Below are 23,192 nucleotides of genomic sequence, written 5' to 3'. Positions count from 1 at the left end.
CAGCATCTTGTTAATAACAATTTGAAAATAATTTAATAACTGCTCAGCTGAACCGTACCGCTTTCTGAAAATGCCTGTCAAAATTCAGTGAGCCTAACTTTATTATTAACACGACACTCTTATTTCTCCCACCATACTAGGATGTAGAATTTGAAAACGAGCACAAAAATGGGAGCCTGCTTTAGCACCACTGAGCCATGGGGCTTGCAATTCTGCGGGCTGGATTCAAAGCCCTGACGAGCTGGATCCAAGTTGTAGTTTGCCCACCTCTGAACTGGAAGCTTCTTTGAATAAAGCTAAAGTGTGAAAGGACAAATTCTTTTCCTCTGTTACACAGATGTAAGTCCAGAGTAACTCCACGCAGTTCAGTGGAGCTAAAAGGGACTCGCATCACATAAGAGCAGAATTTGGACCTAATTCTCAAAATGTGTATGATTTGCAGACATACCTTAATGCTTGAAAAAGGGGAGGCTCCAGTCATATTCAGATGTGAATGTTACCAAGTTTGTTCCTCTCCCCTCTACAAATGGTTATTTCCATCAGGTGCAGCTCACCAAAGCCAGTGATTCTGATTACATCTCCCATGAAAATACAGGCTGAGTTTACATTAACTATATTAGAACCCATAAAGTCTCACTTTGGAAATAAAAAAACATATGAGGTTTTGTTGCTGCTGTTCTTCTTTTCCAAGAGCCCTTGAAGCCAGCAGGAGCCTCATATATGCTTACAAGAACAGAATTTTAAATGAATACAGTGATTTAAATTCTCTTCCAGGGAAAGAGTTTTGTTTGTTACTTTGTATTGTTAAGGAACAATGATGGATCATGACCTCTTCTTTTGGAGAACACAAAATACTTGCTGGAACATCATAAGTCACTTACCAAAAAATTGAGGCCCTCCAATAATACAGCACGATTTAAAAAGTTAAAATGACCTCTGATGAGCATTTTTGGCCATGAATGGAAATGTACAGAGTATGGAAGATAACTCGAGGTGCAACTCCAGGATCAAGAACCTGGGATTAGCATTTGTCTTTTGGACACAGTACAGTGGTGCTAACCTTGATTTTTGGGGGTGGAGGAATGTAATGGAGCAGGGTTAAATTCTTAGAGCCCACTCTTGTCAGTGCTCGGCTTTTTATTGCATTGTGTGACAGTGAATTTTACACGGAAATGGTATTTACAAGATGAATAAATAAATGACTCTCACCTCTTCCCTTCCCGCAGTAGTTCAAATCCTTCGTTGATTTTATCGAAAGGCAAAGTGTGGGTTATTAAAGCATCCAGGTTGAATTTTTTCCCCATGTAGTCTGCAACTAGTTTAGGGACAGAATCTTTGCTCTTCCAGCCTGAAAGACAGAAGATTGTACATTATCAGCAACATACTGCCACTGAAATAAACGTGAAAAAAATATTCAAATGTTGCTGAATATTATAGCCCTGAAGACTTAAATTAAGAGGTAAGCTCTTTGGCAGAGCAATGCATCAATCGAGACTTTGTTGGGGCTTGTCAATGTATATTTATTTACCCATGGAACGCCATGTGCAAACAAAAAACATTGTTAAAAAGGAATTCTATTAAGATATTAAGTTGAAAGTATGTTTCAGTGGATCAAGCTGGCACCCTAAAAACAATTTAAACACTTTCTTTATAAGAATTCTACAGTTTTTAAACAAATTCAAAATTTTGAATGTCTGCAAATTATACAATTATAGAATCCAGCAAGTTTCTTTCCTGTCGTACAATCCTTTCCCACTCAATATAACTCCATTTGACTTACGCTAGCTACGCAAACTAACCATGTACCCCTAACATTTGCAAGCATACAGACAAAGCTCACTGTGGAAGTGATTTCTTAAACAGAAAACTGGATTTTATAATTTCCTACAGGCATCACTGAAGTGGGATGCATCAGAGCTACAGGGCCCCCTTCAAGAGGCACCAAATGACCTATGGACCCTTAACGTATTTCAGAACCTCAAAGTGTACTTAGAATTCACAGTGTGCCATTGTCATGGTATAATTCCCCACTCTGAACCTTAGCATCCAAAAGACGGGGTACCAGCATGAATTCCTCTAAGCTCAATTACCAGCTTAGTACTTGTAGCGCTACCACCAACCAGGAATTCCAGTGCCTGGTACACTCTGGTCCCCCCAAAACCTTGCCTGGGGACCCCCAAGACCCAGACCCTCTGGATCTTAACACAAGGAAAGTAAACCCTTTCCCTCACCATTGCCTCTCCCAGGCTTCCCCTCCCTGGGTTACCCTGGAAGATCACTGTGATTCAAACTTTTTGAATCACAAAACAGAGAAGACAATTCACCTTCCTCCCTCCTTCTCTTTCCCCCTCCCAGACTCTTCCTGAGAGAAAGTAATCCTGGCACAGAGAGAAATCAGCCTCTCTCTCCCTCTTCCCTCCTTTCTCCCCACCAATTCCCTGGTGAATCCAGACCCAGTCCCCTGGGGTCTCAGCAGAATAAAAAACAATCAGGTTCTTAAACAAGAAACTTTTAATTAAAGAGAGAAAAATAGTAAAAATGATCTTATAAATTTAAGATGGAATAGGTACAGGGTTTTTTAGCTATAGACACTGGGAATACTCTCCCAGCCTAAGTTTACAAGTACAAATTAAAATCTTTTCAGCAAAATACCAATTTGAACTCCTCCCAGCCAAATACACATTTGCAAATAAAGAAAACAAACATAAGCCTAACTCACTTTATCTACCTAGTACTCACTATTTTGAATCTATAAGAACCTGTATTAGGGAGATTGGAGAGAAACCTGGTTGCACGTCTGGTCCCTCTGAGCCCCCAGAGTGACCAACAACCAAATTCTAACAGCACAGCACAAAAAACTTCCCTCCCTCAAGATTTGAAAGTATCCTGTTCTCTGATTGGTCCTCTGGTCAGGTGAGAGCCAGGCTTACTGAACTTGTTAACCCTTTACAGTCAAAGAGATATAAAGTACTTCTGTGCTATTAACTTTTTTATCTGTTTATGACAGCCATTTAGTTACAAATTCTTTTTTCACATATCTTTTAAATACGCTGGAAGAAATGGAAGATGGGGGGGGAGGAAAGCCAGTGTTGTCATTTGAAATTGGTGATAAAAGTTCTAACAATTTACTCTGCACTTCAATTCATTTTAACCTGGGTCACTCCAAATAGGTTATTTTTTTCTGATAACTTAGAACTAATGTTTAATTTTCTAAATTACTTTCTATAAGAGTTATTTCAATCACGGGGGCCTAAATTAGGAACCCAACACCCAGATCCTCAAGGTATTTAGGTGCCTAATTTCCACTGGGGATCTGGGCTCAACTCAGTATTTAGGCAATCTGAATCTTATTTCCATTGGTATGATTTTCAGATGTACCAAAAAAATCTCATGGTCAGAGGTGTTTTGAAATCAAAAACCAAGTTATAAAATGAGAATTAGAGTCAGGTGCCTCCCTCTGATATTTAACTGTAAACAGACAATAAAACTGTTACTTCAGAGTTTGTGAGAGAACAGACTATGAATCTGGTGGAAAACACATGCCAAAAAGAAGAGACTAAGAAAGTGTGTTCCAATGGATCACAACTAAATGAGCGATTTAGATGAGTTCATTGTTATCTGGGGATGGGTGAGCTGGACGAAGCAAGCTTTACCATGATGACTGGTACTCCCCCCATCTCCTGGGGCCCTGGGATCCACCGTGACACTGTTGGGCCTTCATATCCTGATCTTAAAAGGCATGCTGATATGGCCAGGCCAGACCAGGCCAGAGAGAAGGAACCAGATGACATTGCCACCTTCACAGGCTTCAGCTAAATCCTGAAGAACACCTGGAATGTGAGCCAGGGGTTCTTGCACTGACCTCCTCCCTTACCTTTTGTTTTCATTCCTCACCTTATTTCTCCTCTTTCCTAGCGCTCTGATTTTGCTTCCTGTTGTCCAGTAAGTCTGGCGTATCTACTACCTTAACTCCACCTTAGCGCAGCTGTGATCCTGTGACCAGAGGCAAGTAAAAGCAACACCTTTTAATAGCTGGACACTGGTAAAACTTTGCCAGGTCTTAAAATGGCTCATAAACGACGTGTGTTGCAGACTTTTTCTCCGGCAGCAAGACAGCACGTGAAAGACAGCACCAGCCACCAAAGCTACATTTTATAAAAAAAGCAGCTTTGCTAGCCTTTTCTTCCCCCATTTTGTGTGCATGTCTTGTTTTGTCTTAAGAAAAAAAGGATTGGACTTCAACAGCATCTCCAGACCATATAACATTCCCCTCCTCGTGCCCCTCTGCCCCCCCCAAAAAGGACAGTTAATACCAACTTTAATGCTATCAGAAAGGCTATTAAGCAGGGTTTCTACCTATAAAAGCCAGCTACAGAGAGAGGGAATAAGGGACATTGTTCAAATGAAAGCTTTACTTAATACTTTATCTTTCAAAAGCTGTAATAGTTTTTCCTTTCTCTTCTGTGTGTCTTTAATAAAAGTGTAAAAGATTTTTAACAGTGGTTGTTACAGTGGGAATAAGTCAGTGATAACTTTACATGAAACCTCAAATCATATCTATATAACTGCTTAATGCTGTAAAAATGAACAAGGGTTTCATTAACATCTTTATCCTGTCTTGGGCCCAAGATACTCTCTGATCAGCAGAACAGTGCTCAATGTCTCTGAAAAGCCAGACCCTTTAGTCGGGAGTCTAAATACAGATTTAGACACCTAATTATGGCACCCAAATTTGAAAATAATTGGTCCAAGAATCTGTGAATTTCATAAGCACACAACAGTGTTTAGTCACTTCTTCTCATGTGCATACCTCCAAAAATAGACCCCTTCCAGGTGCGTCCAGTGAAGAGCAGCATAGCAGGGTAGGTGATCTTTGATGCTGACGGAGGCACTCCTACAATCACACTCATTCCGTAATTCATGTGGCAGGATGCCAGGGCAGCTGTCTGATTTAAAACAAAGAAACATTCTATAATCAGACAAAGGCAGTTATCTATTAGCAACATTATGAAATCATCTTCCACTCCAGGCTGCTTATTGGTTGTGTGACTGAAAATATAAAGTCCTTTTGATATCAACAAGAAATAAAATAAATATTGTGGCCCGTATCGGCCCATCTGCCATTGTGAGGTGAGGAGGGACAAAAAGCCTGATATTGAACCAAATATTGATAGGTGAGAGGAGCCAAAGAGGGTAGTGCTGCCTCCTTAGCATCATTCCTCACCATTACCACCCAACCTGCAAAGGCTTCTCCATGAAGGATCTGGGTGGACTGGGGTCCGCGGGTAGGCAGGAGTCTATCTACCTGCTCTTTGAGGCACTGTCCCCTCTCCAAAGTTTTGGGGGCTGTAAAGGGTAAGTTAATGCTGACGCTGATCCTTTCAGCATTATTCTACCTACTTTAATGCTCTGTGCCAGGGCCGGCTTTAGGCCGATTTGCCCGATTCCCAGGAATCGGGCCCCGTGCCTAAGAGGGCCCCGCACCTTAGAGATTTTTTATCTTTTTAAAACTTACCCCGGGTCCCTGGCTGTGATCTGCTCAGGGGTCTTCTGTGGTCCCGCTCCCTTGAGCAAAGCGCAGGCAGGAGCGCGGCAAGCCCCGCGGCCCTGGCTGGAGCCCCGGCTGGAGCGCGGCAAGCCCTGAGGCCCCGCTCTCCCGGCTGGAGCCCCGGCCGGAGCGCGGCAAGCCCTGAGGCCCCGCTCTCCCGGCTGGAGCCCCGGCCGGAGCGCGGCAAGCCCTGAGGCCCCGCTCTCCCGGCTGGAGCCCCGGCCGGAGCGCGGCAAGCCCTGAGGCCCTGCTCTCCTAGCTGGAGCGCGGCAAGCCCCTTGGCCCCGCTCTCCTGGCTGGAGCTCCGGGCCTTTAAATAGCCTCCAGAGCCCTGGGGTAGTGAGGGGCACCGGGGGCTATTTAAAGGGCCAGGGCTCCAGCTGCCTCTGCCACCCCGGTGCTTTAAATAGTCGCCAGAGCCCCAGCACCCCCATGCATTCCCCAGGGCTCCCGCAGCTATTTAGAAGGTCCGGGGCAGGGTAGAAGCTGGGGAGCCCAGGGCCCTTTAAATACCCCCCAAAGCCCTGGGATAGCAGGGAGCTTGGGGGCTATTTAAAGGACTGGGGCTCCAGTTGCCTCTGCTGCACCCCCTGCCCTGCCCACACCAGCCCCCTCCCCCTGCCTGCAGCCAGCTCTGCACCCCGTGCCCACAGCCAGTCCCTGTCAACCCCCCTGCCATGTCTCCAGTCAACCCCTGCCACACACCCCTATGGCCCTGCCCAAAGCCAGCCAGCCCCCCACACACTGCTGCCCGCACCAGCCCTGCACACCCTGCCTTGTCTCCAGCCAACCCCTGCTGCACCCCCCTGCCTGAAGCCAGTCAGTCTCACACTCCTCTGTCTCCAGCCCTGCCAACCCCTGCTGCATCCCCCCGCAGCCCTGCCTGAAGCCAGCCTGCCCCACACACCCCCTATCTCCAACCAGTCCCACTCCCCTTGCCCTGCCTGCAGCCAGACCCTACCTCCAGTCAGCCCCTGCCCTGCCTCCAGCCAGCCCGATGTCCACTTGTGCCCTGCAGTTCCCAGGGCAGTAACTCTGCACACCTGCTTCAATGAGGGGGGCAGGGAGCAGCTGGGACCCACACATGTGAAACGGCAGTCATTAACAACCAATCAACAGCATATATGATGCAATGTATATAATATATAATTGTATTTATATAGTTATGGAAAGTAAATAATACATGAAAGAAATGAAAGGCTTTTTTTTCCAGTTTTTTTTTTTTAAGTCATCCCTGCCAGGGCCCCGCCGAAAATGTTCGAATTGGGCCCCGCACTTCCTAAAGCCGGCCCTGCTCTGTGCTCCTGAACCCCTTCTGTAAGGAGGTTTCTGGATAACAAGGACATTCTCTGGCAGCATGGCTCCTGGCTTCCAGGTGCCACTGTGGTGGTACAGGGTTTTTGTGCAGATGTTTTCATGTTTCTGCAGATTGGAAAGAGTTGCTGGATTGGGGGTGAACCCCAGTGCTGCTGCCTTGGGTAAAGGGGAAAACTACTGCACTCATACCAAACAGAGGAAAGCAAAGGACTCTCTGTAAATGCAATCCTCCACTCAGTTATACCAGTTTTATACTAGTGTAACTCAATTAATTTCAGTAGAGATCAATGGAGTTACATGCCATAAAACTGGTGTAATAAGGCCCTCAGAGTTTTCTGCCTCCTTACTGAACATGGCCAGCATAGGGGATGGTATATTTTCTTTTTCAAAGTTTCTACAAAGTTCCCCCTCCCCACCTTCCTCCTGCCATCCCAGAATATCAGTGTGATGGCGCGGCATGTGGATTCCATGATTTTGAATTTCCACTTAACGCCTTGCAGGAGGCACTCAGCACCTCAGATTGGGTCCTTAGTGCATCAAGACACAAGATAAGCAACTCTTAGCTGATTAATTTTGCATTAGCCTCTGGACAAAAGCTGATGAACATCATCATCGTACATCTTTTGAACACATACCATGGTATCAGTGCGTCCAATGACTTCAAAGGAATAGTCCACACCATTACCACCAGTCAGCTCCTTCAGCACATCTTCAATGGGCTTTGTGAAGTCCTGAGGGTTGATGCACTCAGTGGCTCCTAACTCTTTAGCCTTGGCAAATTTGTCTTTGTTGATGTCGATCCCAATGATCCGGGAAGCACCAGCAGCTTTACAGCCCATGACAACAGAGAGGCCAACTCCTCCCAGACCAAAGACAGCACAGGTAGAACCACGTTCCACCTGCATAATCATAAAAACATCAGACTATCTTAGAACACAAGTGATGTATAGTGATTCCACTGCATGAGTTATCTCGCAAATCTCTTCATTTTAGGCTCCATTTGTATTGGATACTACACTTGGGATGAAAGCATTTTTGCTATTCAAAGTACATGTTCCCATTATTGGATTACAATTGGATAAAACCTACCACAGCATACATTTGAGAATAGGTTTGTATTAGAGATTTCCCAAGTCACAAACTGTACTTTTAGATCCAGATTTCTCATGCCCTCCTGTGTTTGGGGGTGTTCAGGTTAGGGCTTTGGGCTCAGCCCATTCTGGAGATGAGGCCAGCTGTAAAATCAGCTACTCATGTGGATTTGGATTCGTAACCCTCCATATAAACATTGGGGCTCTTCACATCTGTGGCATTGCTTGGAGCCTCTTTCTACTTTTCATTAAGTATAGCCAAAAAAGAAACCTGAACTGGGCCAATTTTGCAGCATGAAAGCTGTTGCCACAGAAAAAACTGTCAAGCCCTGAAGAACTCCATGCTTACAGGGAACGAGTGATTTCATAGAAGGGCTTTATTTATTTAATATAAATTAAAGGAAACCTTTTTGCAATTCAGCAAATGTAAGATTTATTTACTCCTAAAAATGAGCCGTAAGGTAAATAAATAAAAACTAACATACTAACAGAGAAAACCCTACATACTATAATAATACTTAGCTTTTGTATGTAGCTTTTCATCTGTAGAACTCAAAAAGTGTCTCACAGATGGGGAAAGTGAGGGAGGCACAAAGAGGTGATATTTCTTGGCCACGGTCAAACAGCATGTCAGAAGCAAAGCCAGTTCTCCTGACTCATCAGGCTGATGCCCTCTTTACTAGACCCACACAAACAATCAGCACTATCCCAACAACAGAGCTTGTCCTTTAAATACACATGCTAATCCTCACCTTGGCAGTATTGACGGCAGCCCCATAACCAGTGGAAAATCCACAGCCGATCAGACACACTTTTTCTAGAGGAGCACCTGCATCAATTTTGACAACTGCTGTCTCGTGCACCACTGTATATTCAGTGAAGGTGCTTGTACTAATAAATTGATGAATCTGTTTTCCTTTGCAGGTAAACCTAGTGGTGCCATCCTTCATTAAGCTGCGAACTGCACCAATGCTATTCAAAAGACAACCAAAAATAAGGGTAAATTTGTTATTTTAAATGTGGGTCAGTTTTGCATGACTGATATCAAATTACTTAGGATAATTAAGGCTGCAAGTCTTTCATGGAAGCGTGGAGCAGCTGGGCACCGGCCAGTGCTTGTGTGACCCTAGGGCCAGCCGCACCAGCTGCTGCTTGGGCAGCCGGTCTGAGGCTGCTCCGGAGCAGCGGTGCAGCACCAAGCTGCCACCCCCCAGCAGCGTTGGCAGGGATCTGGGCCACCCCTTGCCTGGAGCAGCAGTGGTGGTGGTGGGACCCCAGGCTACCCCCTACCCCGAGCATTAGCATGGGCCTGGAGCTCCCACTCCACCTCCTACCCCTCATCATCATCATCAGTGGGGCTCCAGATCACCCCCCACATCTCCTGGAGCAGCAACATCTGTGGGAGTGCCCTAGCCAGCACCTAAGATTTAGTTAGGGGTATTTTTAGTTCAAGTCATGGACAGGTCAGGGACGTGACTTTTTGTTTATTGCCTGTGACCTATCCATGACTTCTACTAAAAATACCTGTGACTAAATCATAGCCTGAATAATAATAATCAATGAAACTCACTCATTTGTAGTGCATAGATTGCCCTTGGAGCTTACACAAGAGCTACACTCTCCACACTGTGGAACAAAGAGCGGGATGACTTTGTCTCCTAGAAATAGAGCAGAGCCATTAAAAATTTCAGTCAAGCAGATAGATAACACTGAAGAACACACATGTAAAAGATCGTAGTGGTTACAGTTATTACACAAACACGTTTGCAGGAAGAGTACAATGCAGACTTGAGTTCTCACCACAACCATTTCAAACAGAGTAGCTAGTAAGTACCTAAATGTTTTTCCTCACCAAGACTCAAAATTCACTGCAAAATGTATTAGTACCAAGTTCTGACTGGGAATTCTAACACAAAAAATCATTAGGAAATTCAAACAGATGGTATCTATCAGCTGCTGTGGATGTGCTGGAGACATGGTATGTGACAAAGCTTTGTTGCCTGTTCATAATTTGTGATGCTGTTTATGAAAAATTTAATGACTCATCTACCACATTTCCCCTTTCTCATGGGGCAGAGGGGGGAAAGGGGGAAATGAAGTACTGTTAGCGTGGAGAATGAATTTAAAACCTGGAAGTAACAAAAAGGTTTTCAGTGGGTCATAACCATCCTTCCTTTCTTTACCAATAGATAGTAGGGCGATCATGAAACTTTTTGTTGTTGTTGAAAGCCGTTTTATTAAGGCAAAGTTACAACAGAACATTAACATACATCACACACTGAATATTGATGCTAAACAAGTAAAGAATCCAGCTAAAGATTCTGGCTGGCTGGCTGCGGAACCCTCCTCCTCTGAGTACACTAGGAAGAGCGACCACATTTCTAAATATCTATCCTCTTTGTGCCTCTTCTCTTGTGTACATATGTGGTGCAAAAGCTTTTCCATCACAAAGACAGTCCATATTTTACTATACCAAAATTCCAGAGAAGGAGTCACATATCCAATAATCTGCAATATAAAGTCTAGCTGCTAACAATAAAGAAAATTAATTTGTTTTGTTTAAAATGAAAACCCTTTACTGGAGCACTACACACACATTAGGGGATATCCAGGAAGCCAACATTTTGTCATCAGATGAATCTTTATTAATTCCCTCCCAAAACTGTTTAATTCCTATATGCAACCATTACATTCTGTTGTAACATGAGTCATGGTATGGAAAAGGTTGAGAACTACTGGTGGGGGCTTAGAGGTGCTAAATTAAATAGGCCTTATAGGTTCTTTTGTAACTCCATACGAAAGACCTGCATTAACAGGAAATGAAGAATTAATTGAATGTCACTTGTGTCTTGAGTCTCTGTCCCATATCTAGTCATGCTGCTGCAACACGGAGATGCAGACAGGTAAGCAACTCCCCAGAAGATCACACGGGGAGAATTTGCATGTCAGTGAGTTTACCAGCTCTTTGATTCTCTCTGCCTTCTCCTATGCAGTCCACTACATTTGAAACCCATTCTCTCTAACCCAATATGATTTCTTCCCTCTAGACTCTGCTTCAGGCACTTCCTACATAAGCATCTAGTCTCTCCTCATTGAGGAGTTAGCAAGCCAGATGGTGTAAACTCTTCTTTTTAAAAACCAGTAATGCTCACAAGAAGTGCAGAACGTCAGTGCTCAAAACACATTGATTTCTGTCCAATCCTCATCTCCTTCTTGCATTATTTCTGTGTGTATAGTCTGTAAATTCTTCAGGGCAAGACTCTGGTCTTCATACCTACAGAACAGGGGTAGGCAATTTATGGCCTTCGGCACATGAGCTGATTTTCAGTGGCACTCACTTTGCCCGGGTCCTGGCCAGTGGTTCGAGGGGCTCTGCAATTTAATTTAATTTTAAATGAAGCTCAAATGAAGCTTCTTAAACATTTTAAAAACCTTATTTATTTTACATACAACAATAGTTTAGTTATATAATATAGATTTATAGAAAGAGACCTCCTAAAAATGTTAAAATGTATTACTGGCATGTGAAACCTTAAATTAGAGTGACTAAATGAAGACTCGGCACAGCACTTCTGAAAGGTTGCTGACCCCTGCTATAGAATGTACAGAACCTAGCGCAATGTTGGTATTTTATAAATAATAATAATATCAATATCAACTGTTCCACCATTATTGCAGCCAACAATAGATGGGGCAACAGGCCCCTTGGACATTCTCTGAAGCTCTGGGACAGCCAGGGTTGGATGACATACAAGAACATACATACAGGGCCGTCCCTAGATGCGGTGCAGGGCCAGGGACATAGGCACCAAGTTCCTAATCTGCCAGGTGGTGCTCCCCCCGGCTCTGCCCCTACTCCACCCCTTCCCCCAAGGCCCCACCCTGCCATGCTTCTTCGCCCCTGTTCCACCGCAGCCATGCCCCTTCCTGCCATACCTCTTCCCCGCCCAGTTCCACCCCTTCCCCCAAGCACGCTGCACCCTCACTCTTCTCCCCTTCCCACCCCCCCATCGCCTTCTGATGCCATGAAATATCTGATCCGTGGGAGGTGCTGAGACGGAGCTGCTGGTAGGGGGACTGCTGGTGAACATTGCTCACCTTCTCAACCCCCCGCCCACTCGCTGCTCTCCTCTTAACTGTCCGCCCGCCCCCTCACCTCTCTCCCTCCATCTGCCGCTCACCTTCTCACCTCGCTCACCCACCCACCTCACCTCCCCACCCCCTCATGATTTTATCAAAGTGCTGGGCCCCACAAAGCACAGGGCCTGGGACGGTCACCCTGTTCGCCATACCCAAGGGACGGCTCTGGATACACATATACACATACCAATCAGTTGCACACATACAAAATAGGAAAAGACTGCCTAGGAAGGAGTACTGCATAAAGGGATCTGGGAGTCATAGTCAATCCCAAGCTAAATATGAGTCAACAGTGTAACACGGTTGCAAAAAAAGTGAACACCATTTTGGGATTATTAGCAGGAGTGTGGTAAGCAAGATTCAAGAAGTAATTCTTCCGCTCTACTCTGCACTGATTAGGCCTCAACTGGAGTATTATGTCCTGTTTTGGGCACCACATTTCAGGAAAGATGCGGACAAAAATTGGAGAAAGTCCAGAGAAGAGCAACAAAAATGATTAAAGGTCTAGAAAACATGACCTATGAGGGAAGATTGGGGAAAAAATGGGTTTTTTTAGTCTGGAGAAGAGAAGACAGAGGGGATATGATAACAGTTTTTAAGTACATAAAAGGTTATTACAAGGAGGAGGGAGAAAAAATGTTTTTGTTAACCTCTGAGGATAGGACAAGAAGCAATGGGCTTAAATTGCATCAAGGGCGGTTCAGGTTGGACATTAGGAAAAACTTCATGTCATGATGGCTAAGCACTGGAATAAATTGCCTAGGGAGGTTGTGGAATTTCCATCACTGGAGATTTTTAAGAGCAGGTTAGACAAACACCTGTCAGGAACTGTTTAGCTAATACTTAGTCCTGCCTTGAGTACAGGGAACTGGACTACAAAACCTCCTGAAGTCCCTTCCAGTTCTACGATTCTATGATAGTCCAATTCGGAAGTACAGCTATTTCCTCTTTACTGGGCCCTCCACATCCAACTATTATACATATCAGATTAGTGGACTATTTGCCCATCACTACCACCCAATGTACAGGGAGTTGATGGAATCAAGATGAACATACCCACACAGATCAGTCCCTAGACCAATACTCCCTTTTGATAGCCATTCTCTAACATTCCCTACCCATTTCCTGTTCCATCTTTAGTTTGTCTCATTACTTTGGTCAGACACATGGCAGTATATTCCAAAATTTCTAAAGGTAATCGACCTCTTCTTTTACAAAATTCCTGTAAGGCAAACTTCTTTAGATCATTTAATCACTCATCCTTTCTGCACCAGCTTTTGGGTATTTAAGCCAATTCATTTATTTACAGTTTATCTCCACTAAATATATATATTCACCAGACAATCTCAATTAGCAACGAAACAATTCACTCTCATATTATGTTTAAGTCAAAAGTTCTTGTGCAAACACCAGCAAAGAATATCTTAAATCTTATTGTGACATTATTGAAGAAAAACCATTCTGGACAATATTGGCTGCCTTTCCAGTAAGTCAGGAGGAAAGGCACTATCTTTAGATGAACTAATTGATGAGCTGCTGCTACAGACAGCAAATATTCTATTATCATGCCACTTTTGTCAGAAGGGGGGGGGCCTTTAAAATGCATGAGATATATATGTGCCCACATGAAAAGTTAGCCTATCCAAGACCATGAAATGCACAGTGTGTGGCAAGTTTCACTGCCATACTTCCTGATCTAATCATTAACATTAATTGTACTTTTACATCTTAAAAAGTGCAATGCAAATGTTAACTAACCTTTGTGAGCAGCTGTCATTCAATTGCCAAAGAAGAATTCATTTTTAGCACCTATGGAGGCATGAAATTCAAATATTTTTCATGTTTCTAGTCTATATCATGGAACCCGTTACAAGAGCTTAATCTGAAGATTCAAAAACAGGAGCACCTGCTACTTTGTGGGGATGTCTGCAGGCCCACTCGAGAGTACATGAACAGGGCAAAATCTACATGTCTCTCTCTGGAATTTTTAACATATAAAAACCTAATGCCTTAAAATTCTGGAAATATGTAATGAAGGCATTTTTAAATGGGCTACTTTTAATATAATCAAATGTTATCATCTTTTCCAGCCGCTCTACTTTTGCCAACCTTAATTCTGACTTCTTGTTGTTGAGCTATCTCTGTATAAAGATATTAATCATTTCTATTACCTTTGATAATTGATGAGTGATAGGTAAACAGTTTTTATATTCCCCGGAATTGATTAGTCTGTTTTGCCAAAACAAACTTTACAGGCCTGTTAAATTTTCTTGTAGTTATGTAATATGCTTACAAAGGAAAAAAAACACCCACCACACAAAGAAAGCAGACCACTGTAGATGGTGAAGACACTCCCAGAAAGAAATGCCCAATTCATCCATTTTAACATATTATACACTTCTCAGAACTTCAGATTCAACAACCAATACAAACAATCCAAGATAAAATTCTACTCCATTTTTCATTTTACTGAAACTTATTGAAGAACAGAAGATAGTAATGAATCTATCGCTGTCAAAATTAAAGTTCTTAATATCACCTTATCTATGCTACCATAGCACTGTAATAGGGGTAGTTAATTGCATGTGGATTAGAACTTCTGGTTTCTTCTTCTTCCAGCTCAGGGAACCTTCTGTTATGCTTCAGGGATATTTGATGAGGGCATTTGTTTGTCTTTCTGATCAAATTAAAATTCAACAGCTTCAGACTGACCCACAAATTTGCCTTCAACACTTAAAAATGTTCTGCAGGTCTTTCTTAACTGTCTGGTAGGTTAGGAGCTCATGGATTTAGTCATCAATAAGGGTAGTTAATTACATGAGGATCTGAATTCTTCATCTTCTCTTTCCCAACCCAGTAAACACTCCCTTGAACAGAGATACTTAAAGGGTCTCTGTGTCATGTCATTACAATTCAATAGCTTCAGACCGGTGCTCAAATTTGCCTTTATCAATTAATAAAACCCTGTGGTAGGCCTTTACTTGTGCAATACATTCACTAGGAATCCTGGTTATGGAAGCAATGATATTTACAGGTTTGGACCTTAGTTATAATCATACTTTCATACTAAAGAAATGTGAGACCTCTGCAGAATAAACCCTTATATTCTTAATGCGGCTGTAACTACCACAGTACTATAATACTGGCAAAGTCAAGTCAGAACCAGTAGCTGAATTGCTGACCCGGAGTGGCATGGGAATTCTTAAAAAAATAAAAATCTGCTAATTTTCTTTAATAAGGTAACACAAATTTAGCTCAATGGTGGAGAAATACACAATGGAACCCCAGAAAATAACGTTAAGATTAGACATTATTTTACTGCAATGTCTGACAAAAGAATAAAAACTTTTCCCCAGAATGATGGATTTCGGAAGAACATGGCTACTTTTCCTAGCCCAGTCTCAATAGGCAAACGTCAAAAGATTTCAGAGGATTATATGCCGCACAATGCCTAACTTTAAATGGAAGCTGTTGGGGCTTTCTAGTGCCAGATTATCTAGGGCACGGGTTCTCACAACAATTTGTTTTGTGGTCTCAGTGTATGGCCACCAACTCTTGCTGGCGGCTGCTCTGACAATTTTTCCTAAAATACTTAATTAACTTTAGGAGAAACAAATAAATACGCACATAAAATCCTTGTAATTTATTTATTGCTAGCTAGTAAGTCTGCTGCTGTGAAAAGTGATTTTTGTTCGTTTGCTAATATCACTTTTCACAGCCTCCCAGCTAGCTAACAAGTCTCTGCTCCGAAAAGGGATATTAACACTTTTCACAGCAGACTCACTCAGCCCTGGCAATCCTGGGAACAAATTAAGGGAGGTGGATAGATAGGCAGCAGGAGCCAGGGGCGATGAGGGGTGGCAGAAGTGAGCCAGAGCCTGAAGCCTGAGGGATGGGGCAACAGGAATGAGCTTGAAGCTCCGGGGCCGTAGCCTGAAGCCTCGCAGCCAGGAGATTGGGCCTTGTGACCAGGGGACAAGGCCAGAGCCCGAAGCCCCATGGCCGGAACCTACCACTCCACCATCCCAGGGCTGAAGCCCAAGCCCCACCACCCCTGGGAAGGTGGGGAACTCACAGGCTGCCTGCTCCTCCAGGGTTGTGCCCCAGGTGTCTCAGAGGCGGGGGGCACGGAGTGCCAAACCCCTGCTGGCAGCCCTAGCAACCAACACCAAGGTGGCACATCCAGGGAGGGGCAGCTGCTTTGCCCCCCACAATCACTGCTCAGGAGGCTGTCGTCACAAGAAAAGCCCCCAGTGGCTGCACTTGAGAAACACTGATTTAGGGAAATAAATCATAGAGAATTAGAAGATAGAGAAGACAGAAAGCAATCAATTTTATATAACTGTGATCTGGACTTAGTAATAAGACTGCTGAAAGAAACCTTCCAGTTTTTTTGGTTACAACCTGATGGAATAGGAGATTGATAGATCTCATTGCCAACTGTCCTCTGAACTGCAGTTAACACAGACACTTCCCTTTCTTCCTTTGTCTCATGGGCCACACCAAAAGGTCTGTGCGCCCAAAGCAACAACAGAATTCCAAAGTAAAAAGTTGTTCTGATGATTTGCCCAAAAGTACAGCCTGACCCCACTGAAATTTTTTTTTCTAAGAAACTATGATTTTCATTCAGCCTTGGGACAACTAAATAAACAAGGACATATTAAATTTTTAAAAGCAAGCCTGTGCTGCTGCCTGCAAGATCCAAAACATCTTGAAACCACACAGAAAAGTACTTACTAAATTAGATCATATTTCTAAATACTGCTTTCAAATGATCCGTGTGTATCAAACATACTTGAGAGTGTGCACTGATTATATAGCATATTATTTTAATATATATGTATATATATACACACGTGTGTTTATATATGGCATACACAACATACATAGTACTATGGTGCACTATTAAGTTTTTCGAGCACTGTATCTATTGGGTTTCCGGGAAGTGGGCGGGCGGAAGCCCACTGCTAAAGGATCCCCCCCCAGCCTAAGGGGACCCCATTGAAATTACATGGTAGTTAGAATCGAAAGTATTATGTTTATATCAATTCTCTGGACCAAATGATTGTCATACACTCTATGCCAGGCTCAAAAGCAAAGAAAAGGTGTTTCTTTGCAGCCAAAACTTGTCCAACAGTTTGCACGCTTATCTGAAGCTTGTCCAATGCAATTTGATCTGGAAATCTGATGGGAATAAGCTCTCTCAGAAGATTTCCAGTCCTTTCTAATTCCAGTAAGAATAGAATAGATGCTTTTGCATTACTGAAGCACTTACATTGCCAGAATAGCCAGGAGGTACAGAGACATGGGGGGGAAATAACTAAATATTTTAATCTTTCAAAAATGGTTTGGATTCAGTTCAAGATTCAGACACCAATTTAATATTTCACTTTAAACATTCTGTGCAGCCCTCCTCATAGTTCAGAGTTACTGGGAAAAGAGTACAGGCATTGGTGTCCCAGCTTGCAGTGTGCAGAGGAAGATGAAAACTTCCTCCTGGGGCTTGATATTTACCAGCTCTATGGCACAGAGAATATGGTGAAAGAAGCAATAAACAATGAAAATGTGTTCTCTGAGAGAACAGGCACAGAAACAAAATCTTTTGTCTGGCAGATGAATTAAGTACATGAATTAAGATACTTTCTGTGCTAGTGTCACTTGAATGCTAAGCGTGAAACTGAGGTCTGGTCTACACTAGTCTGTTATTTTGGAATTAGCTGAGTTAATTCGAAAAAAAAATGATTCCGTCCACATGACCAAACTGGCTTTTTCAATTTAAAGGGCTCAAATCCATTTCTGTACTCCACCTCGGCAAGTGAAGTAGTGCTTAAATCGAGATCACAATCCTGGGTTAAAGGTATTGTAGGCACAATTCAACGTTATTGGCCTTCAGGAGCTATCCCAGAATACTCCCTTGTGACCACTCTGGACAACACTCTCAATTCTGATGCACTAGCCAGGTGGGCAGGAAAAGCCCTGGGAACTTCTGAATTTCATTTCCTGTTTGGTCTCCATCAGCACAGGTCACTGTCAACACAGTCCACCATCACAGGCAACCATGCAGAGTCCACCATCACAAGAGATCACACAGTCCCAGATTTGCAGATAAGCTTCAGCATGGTCTGAATGGGAGGTACTGGATCTCATTGCATGTTGTGGAGACGAGTCTGTTATGGCAGAACTACATTCCAATAAAAGGAACGCAAATATGTACACTAAAGTCTCCAGGGCCATGATGGAAAAAGGCTACTCCAGGGACACAGAGCAGTGTTGTACAAAAATCAAGGAGCTCAGATAAGTTTACCAAAAAGTCAGGGAGGCAAATGGGCACTCTGGGTCACAGCCCCATACATTCCACTTCTACTGTGAGCTCCATGCAATTATGGAGGGTCACGCCACCATTACCCCACCACTGTCCATGGACACCTGCAAGGGGGGAGTTGCACTGAGCGAGGAGGAAGAGTCTTGCAGGACAAAGAGGAGGAGAAGGAGAGAGATAGTGCACAGACGGCAAGTGGGGAATCCGTTTTCCCCCCTGGCCAGGAACTATTGTTAACGCTGGAACCAATAGCCTCCCCACACTCCCAATGGGGGCTCCCAGACCATGACCCTGGAGAAAGTACTTCTAGTGAGCGAGAGCCTGATTGGAGCCACGTGGTGGGGGCCGGGGGGGAAACCCAGCCACGCTGGGCTGTTTGCTTTAGTTTAAACGGCTCATCCCTGCCCAGAGCCTCATCAGAGCCACGTGCGATGGGGGGAGGGGGTGTTGTGTGAAGTGATCATCCCAGAGAGCCCGCAGGCCCTCCTTTATGGCAAACCCACCAGGCATTGCTTAATATGGGAAAGGGTGCCCAGCAGTTGAAAGCATTGAAATGAATATAAAAGAAGCAGAACCCTGTGTGCCCCTAGGCTGCCTGCAAGCTGAATTCTGTTGCCTGGCTGTGTGTGATGGCTTACTCACACCAAAGTGTCCCCTTTGTTCTTTGAAATGTATCTTTTAAAATACTACCCTCCCTTTTTCTCCTCCCTCAGGTACAAATGTTTCAACGTGGCCCCTATCTACTTCATCCCAGAGGCTGGTCCAGATTAAAAGGCAGAAAAAACAAACTTGGGACAACATGTTCGGTGAACTCATGCAGTCCTCCTGCACTGATAGGGCCCAGCTGATTGCATGGAGGCAAACAATTGCAGAGTCCCATAAAGCATTATAGGAACACGAAGAGAGGATGGACGTGTGCAGTGAGAGCAGGCAGGACGCTATGGTCAAGTTTATGGAGGAGCAAACTGACATGCTTTGCTGTATGGTGGATCTAATGCGGGAAAGGCAGCAAGACCACAGACTGCTGCTGCTGCCCCTGTATAACTGCCCTCCTTCCTCCCCAAGTTCCATAGCATCCTCACCCAGACGACCAAGAACACGAGGGGGGAGGCTATGGGGACCCACACACTCAACCCCAGAGGATCGCCCAAGCAGCAGGAAGCTGGCATATGCGAACTTTTGATTTGGTTTCTGGACTGGTCCTTCCCTCCTCCTCCACCCCCCTAAGCCAAAACCCCGCTCCCCGGTCTGCCTTCTGATTTCTTTCAATGTGTTGTGCAACAAATAATAAAGAACAGCTTTTAAACAATTTAGACCTTATTTCCTTTCATATATAAAGGGGGCGGGTAACTTCAAGAGAAACAAACACAATTGTCACAAAATTGGCTTTCAAAGCTTCTCTGATGCACAGCACGCCCTGCTGCGCTCTTCTAATCGCTCTGTTGTCTGGCTGTGCAAAATTGGCTGACAGGTGAGTTGCTCAACCTCCCACCCCACCATAAATGTCTCCCCCTTACTCTCACAGAGATTGTGGAGCACACAACAAGCAGCAATTACAGTTGGAATATTGGTTGTGCTGAGATCTAACCGAGTCAGTAAACTGCGCCTATGCGCTTTCAAACATCCAAAAGCACATTCTACCACCATTCTGCACTTGCTCAGCCTATAGTTGAACTGCTCCTTACTACTGTCCAGGGTGCTGTGTATGGCTTCATGAGCCATGGCATTAAGGGATAGGCTGGGACCCTGAGGATAACTATAAGCATTTCAACATCCACAACAGTAATTTTCTAGTCTGGGAAGTAAGTCCCTTCCTGCAGCTGTTCAAACAGACCAGAGTTCCTGAAGAGTTCCACTTAGGAAGGAACAATCAGTTTCACACATACAGAATGGGAAGAGACTGTCTAGGAAGGAGTATGGCAGAAAGAGATCTAGGGGTCATAGTGGACCACAATCTTAATATGAGTCAACAGTGTGATACTGTTGCAAAAAAAGCAAACATGATTCTGGGATGCATTAACAGGTGTGTTGTAAACAAGACACGAGAAGTCATTCTTCCGCTTTACTCTGCGCTGGTTAGGCCTCAACTGGAGTATTGTGTCCAGTTCTGGGCACCGCATTTCAAGAAAGATGTGGAGAAATTGGAGAGGGTCCAGAGAAGAGCAACAAGAATGATTAAAGGTCTTGAGAACATGACCTATGAAGGAAGGCTGAAGGAATTGGGTTTGTTTAGTTTGGAAAAGAGAAGACTGAGAGGGGACATGATAGCAGTTTTCAGGTATCTAAAAGGGTGTCATCAGGAGGAGGGAGAAAACTTGTTCACCTTAGCCTCCAATGATAGAACAAGAAGCAATGGGCTTAAACTGCAGCAAGGGAGATTTAGGTTGGACATTAGGAAAAAGTTCCTAACTGTCAGGGTAGTTAAACACTGGAATAGATTGCCTAGGGAAGTTGTGGAATCTCCATCTCTGGAGATATTTAAGAGTAGGTTAGATAAATGTCTATCAGGGATGGTCTAGACAGTATTTGGTCCTGCCATGAGGGCAGGGGACTGGACTCGATGACCTCTCAAGGTCCCTTCCAGTCCTAGAGTCTATGAGTCTATAAGATGCGAATGTCATGCACCTTTCCCATCCATCCCACGCTGATGTTGGTGAAACATCCCTTGTGATCCACCAGTGCTTGCAGCACCATGCAAAAGTACCCCTTGCAGTTTATGTACTGGCCGCCCCGGTGTGCCAGGGCCAAGATAGGGATATGTGTTCCGTCTATCCCGCTGCAGTTAGGGAACCCCAGCACATTAAAGCCATCCACAATGGTCTGCACATTTCCCAGAGTTACTACCCTTGATAGCAGCTGGTCAATAATTGCATTGGCTACTTGCAGCACAGCAGCCCCCACAGTACATTTGCCCACTCCAAACTGATTCCCAACTGACCGGTAGCTGTCCGGCATTGCAAGCTTCCACAGGGGTATGGCCACTCGCTTCTCAACTATGAGGGCTGCTCTCATTTTGGTGCCTTTGCGCGTCAGGGTAGGGGACAGCAAGTCACAAAGTTCTATGAAAGTGGCCCTACGCATAGGAAAGTTTTGCAGCCACTAGGAATCATCCCAGACCTGCAACACTATGTGGTCCCACCAGTCTGTGCTTGTTTCCCAGGCCCAGGATCGGCATTCCACAGCATGAACTAGGCCCAATGCCACCATGATATCCCAATTGCCACATGCTGTGCTTCTAGGAATGCCTGTGTCCATGTTCTCATCGGTATAGTAATTACACTGTTGTCGCTGCCTCACCTGGTTTTGCAGATACTGCACATAGTGCTGGATAATGTGTGAAGTATTTACAATGGTCAAAACTGCAGCGGAGATCTGAGAGGGCTCCATGCTTGATACACTATGGCACCTGCATGGGTAATCCTGGAAAAAGGGCGTGAAACGAGCTGTTCAGTTCAAGATGGCTGATAAAAGGCAGTAAATGGTTGTCTTCTGTAACTTTCATGGAGTCGGGAAGCTCATTAGAGCTGCAAGAGTGAGAGAGCAGAATTTGCAGCAGAAACGTGAGCAGAGTTTGCGGTGGAAGCTGTGTGGCTCTGTTCACGATGGCCGAAAAACGGCTGGGACTTGTTGCCTTCTGTAGCTTCCATGGGAGCCCACGACCGACAACATGGAAAATGTAGCGGAAGCTGTGCAGCTCTGTTCATGATGGCTGAAAAACGGCATGGAATTGTTACCTTCTGTAGCTTCCACGGGAGCCCAGGACAGACAACATGAAAAAAGTGGCGGACGCTGTGCAGCTCTGTTCATGGTAGCCAAAAAAAGGCGGGACATAGTCAGATGAAAGAGTAGACAGAAAGATGAGAAGATATGCGAGGTGGATTCATAGTACCAGGAGACAGGCGGTACACCGTGCTGCACCATCTGCTGGTAGTATGGCATCTGCCATAGCTTTCACAGAGGGAGGAGTGAGTGACGGCACACAACCAGAAACACCTGCGAGAATGTTTTTTTCCCCATCAGGCACTGGGAGCTTAATCCACAATTCGAATGGGCGGCAGAGACTGCGGGAACTGTGGGATAGCTACCACAGAGCACCACTCCGACATTCAATGCTAGCCTCGGATCTGTGGACACACTCCACCGAATTCAGGCGCTTTAGTGGGGAACACAACACCGAATGTATAAAATCGCTTCTGAAAATTCATATAAAATAAGTTTGAATTAATTTTGTCTGTAGATGTACTCAAAGTGTGAATTTCAGTACCATCAAAGTCTGATGACCTGGGCCCTGATTTAGCAAGGTATCTGAGCACATGCCTAACAAAGTAGTCACACTGAAGTAAATGGGACTATTTATATGCACAAACCTAGGCACATATTCAAATTCCTTGCTGAATGGAAACCATAACGAGGGTCTGAACTCAAGATGGTAGCTCACATTTGGTTCCCTTTGCGTGAAATACAAATAAGCACCTCTTTTGACTGCTGGGGAAGGGGAGAGCACTTTATAGTTAGATAAAACTAGAAGAGCAGCAAAGAGTCCTGTGGCACCTTATAGACTAACAGACGTATTGGAGCATGAACTTTCGTGGGTGAATACCCACTTCGTCGGATGCATGAACAGGCAAAAACTTTTGAAATATGAAAGGTCATTTGGGAGTATAGCAAGAAAGACAAACAACATATTTCTGCTCCAAAATATCCTTGACAAGCCCCTGTGAAGGTTGAACGTTGGATTACTTGTTTCCTCTGCAATCAAGGAGTTCATACATGTAGG

General features: G+C 44.3%; 1 protein-coding gene across 2 annotated transcripts in view; it reads right to left on the bottom strand.

The window, feature by feature from the left end:
- LOC127046852 (alcohol dehydrogenase 1-like) overlaps positions 1 to 23,192 on the bottom strand; it is an 84,598-nt gene that overhangs the window by 46,985 nt on the left and 14,421 nt on the right. For both annotated transcript variants that reach the window (XM_050944469.1, XM_050944468.1), the window contains exons 4-8: positions 9,527 to 9,614; positions 8,709 to 8,928; positions 7,501 to 7,764; positions 4,811 to 4,946; positions 1,210 to 1,348 (exon numbers count right to left, since the gene is read on the bottom strand). In XM_050944469.1, coding sequence (XP_050800426.1) covers positions 1,210 to 1,348; positions 4,811 to 4,946; positions 7,501 to 7,764; positions 8,709 to 8,928; positions 9,527 to 9,614 — 847 coding nt within the window. The remainder of the gene's footprint in view (positions 1 to 1,209; positions 1,349 to 4,810; positions 4,947 to 7,500; positions 7,765 to 8,708; positions 8,929 to 9,526; positions 9,615 to 23,192) is intronic.

The sequence above is a fragment of the Gopherus flavomarginatus genome, chromosome 3 (assembly GCF_025201925.1).
Source record: "Gopherus flavomarginatus isolate rGopFla2 chromosome 3, rGopFla2.mat.asm, whole genome shotgun sequence".
Lineage (NCBI taxonomy): Eukaryota > Metazoa > Chordata > Testudines > Testudinidae > Gopherus > Gopherus flavomarginatus.
This window is presented reverse-complemented; position numbering and strand designations above follow the sequence as displayed.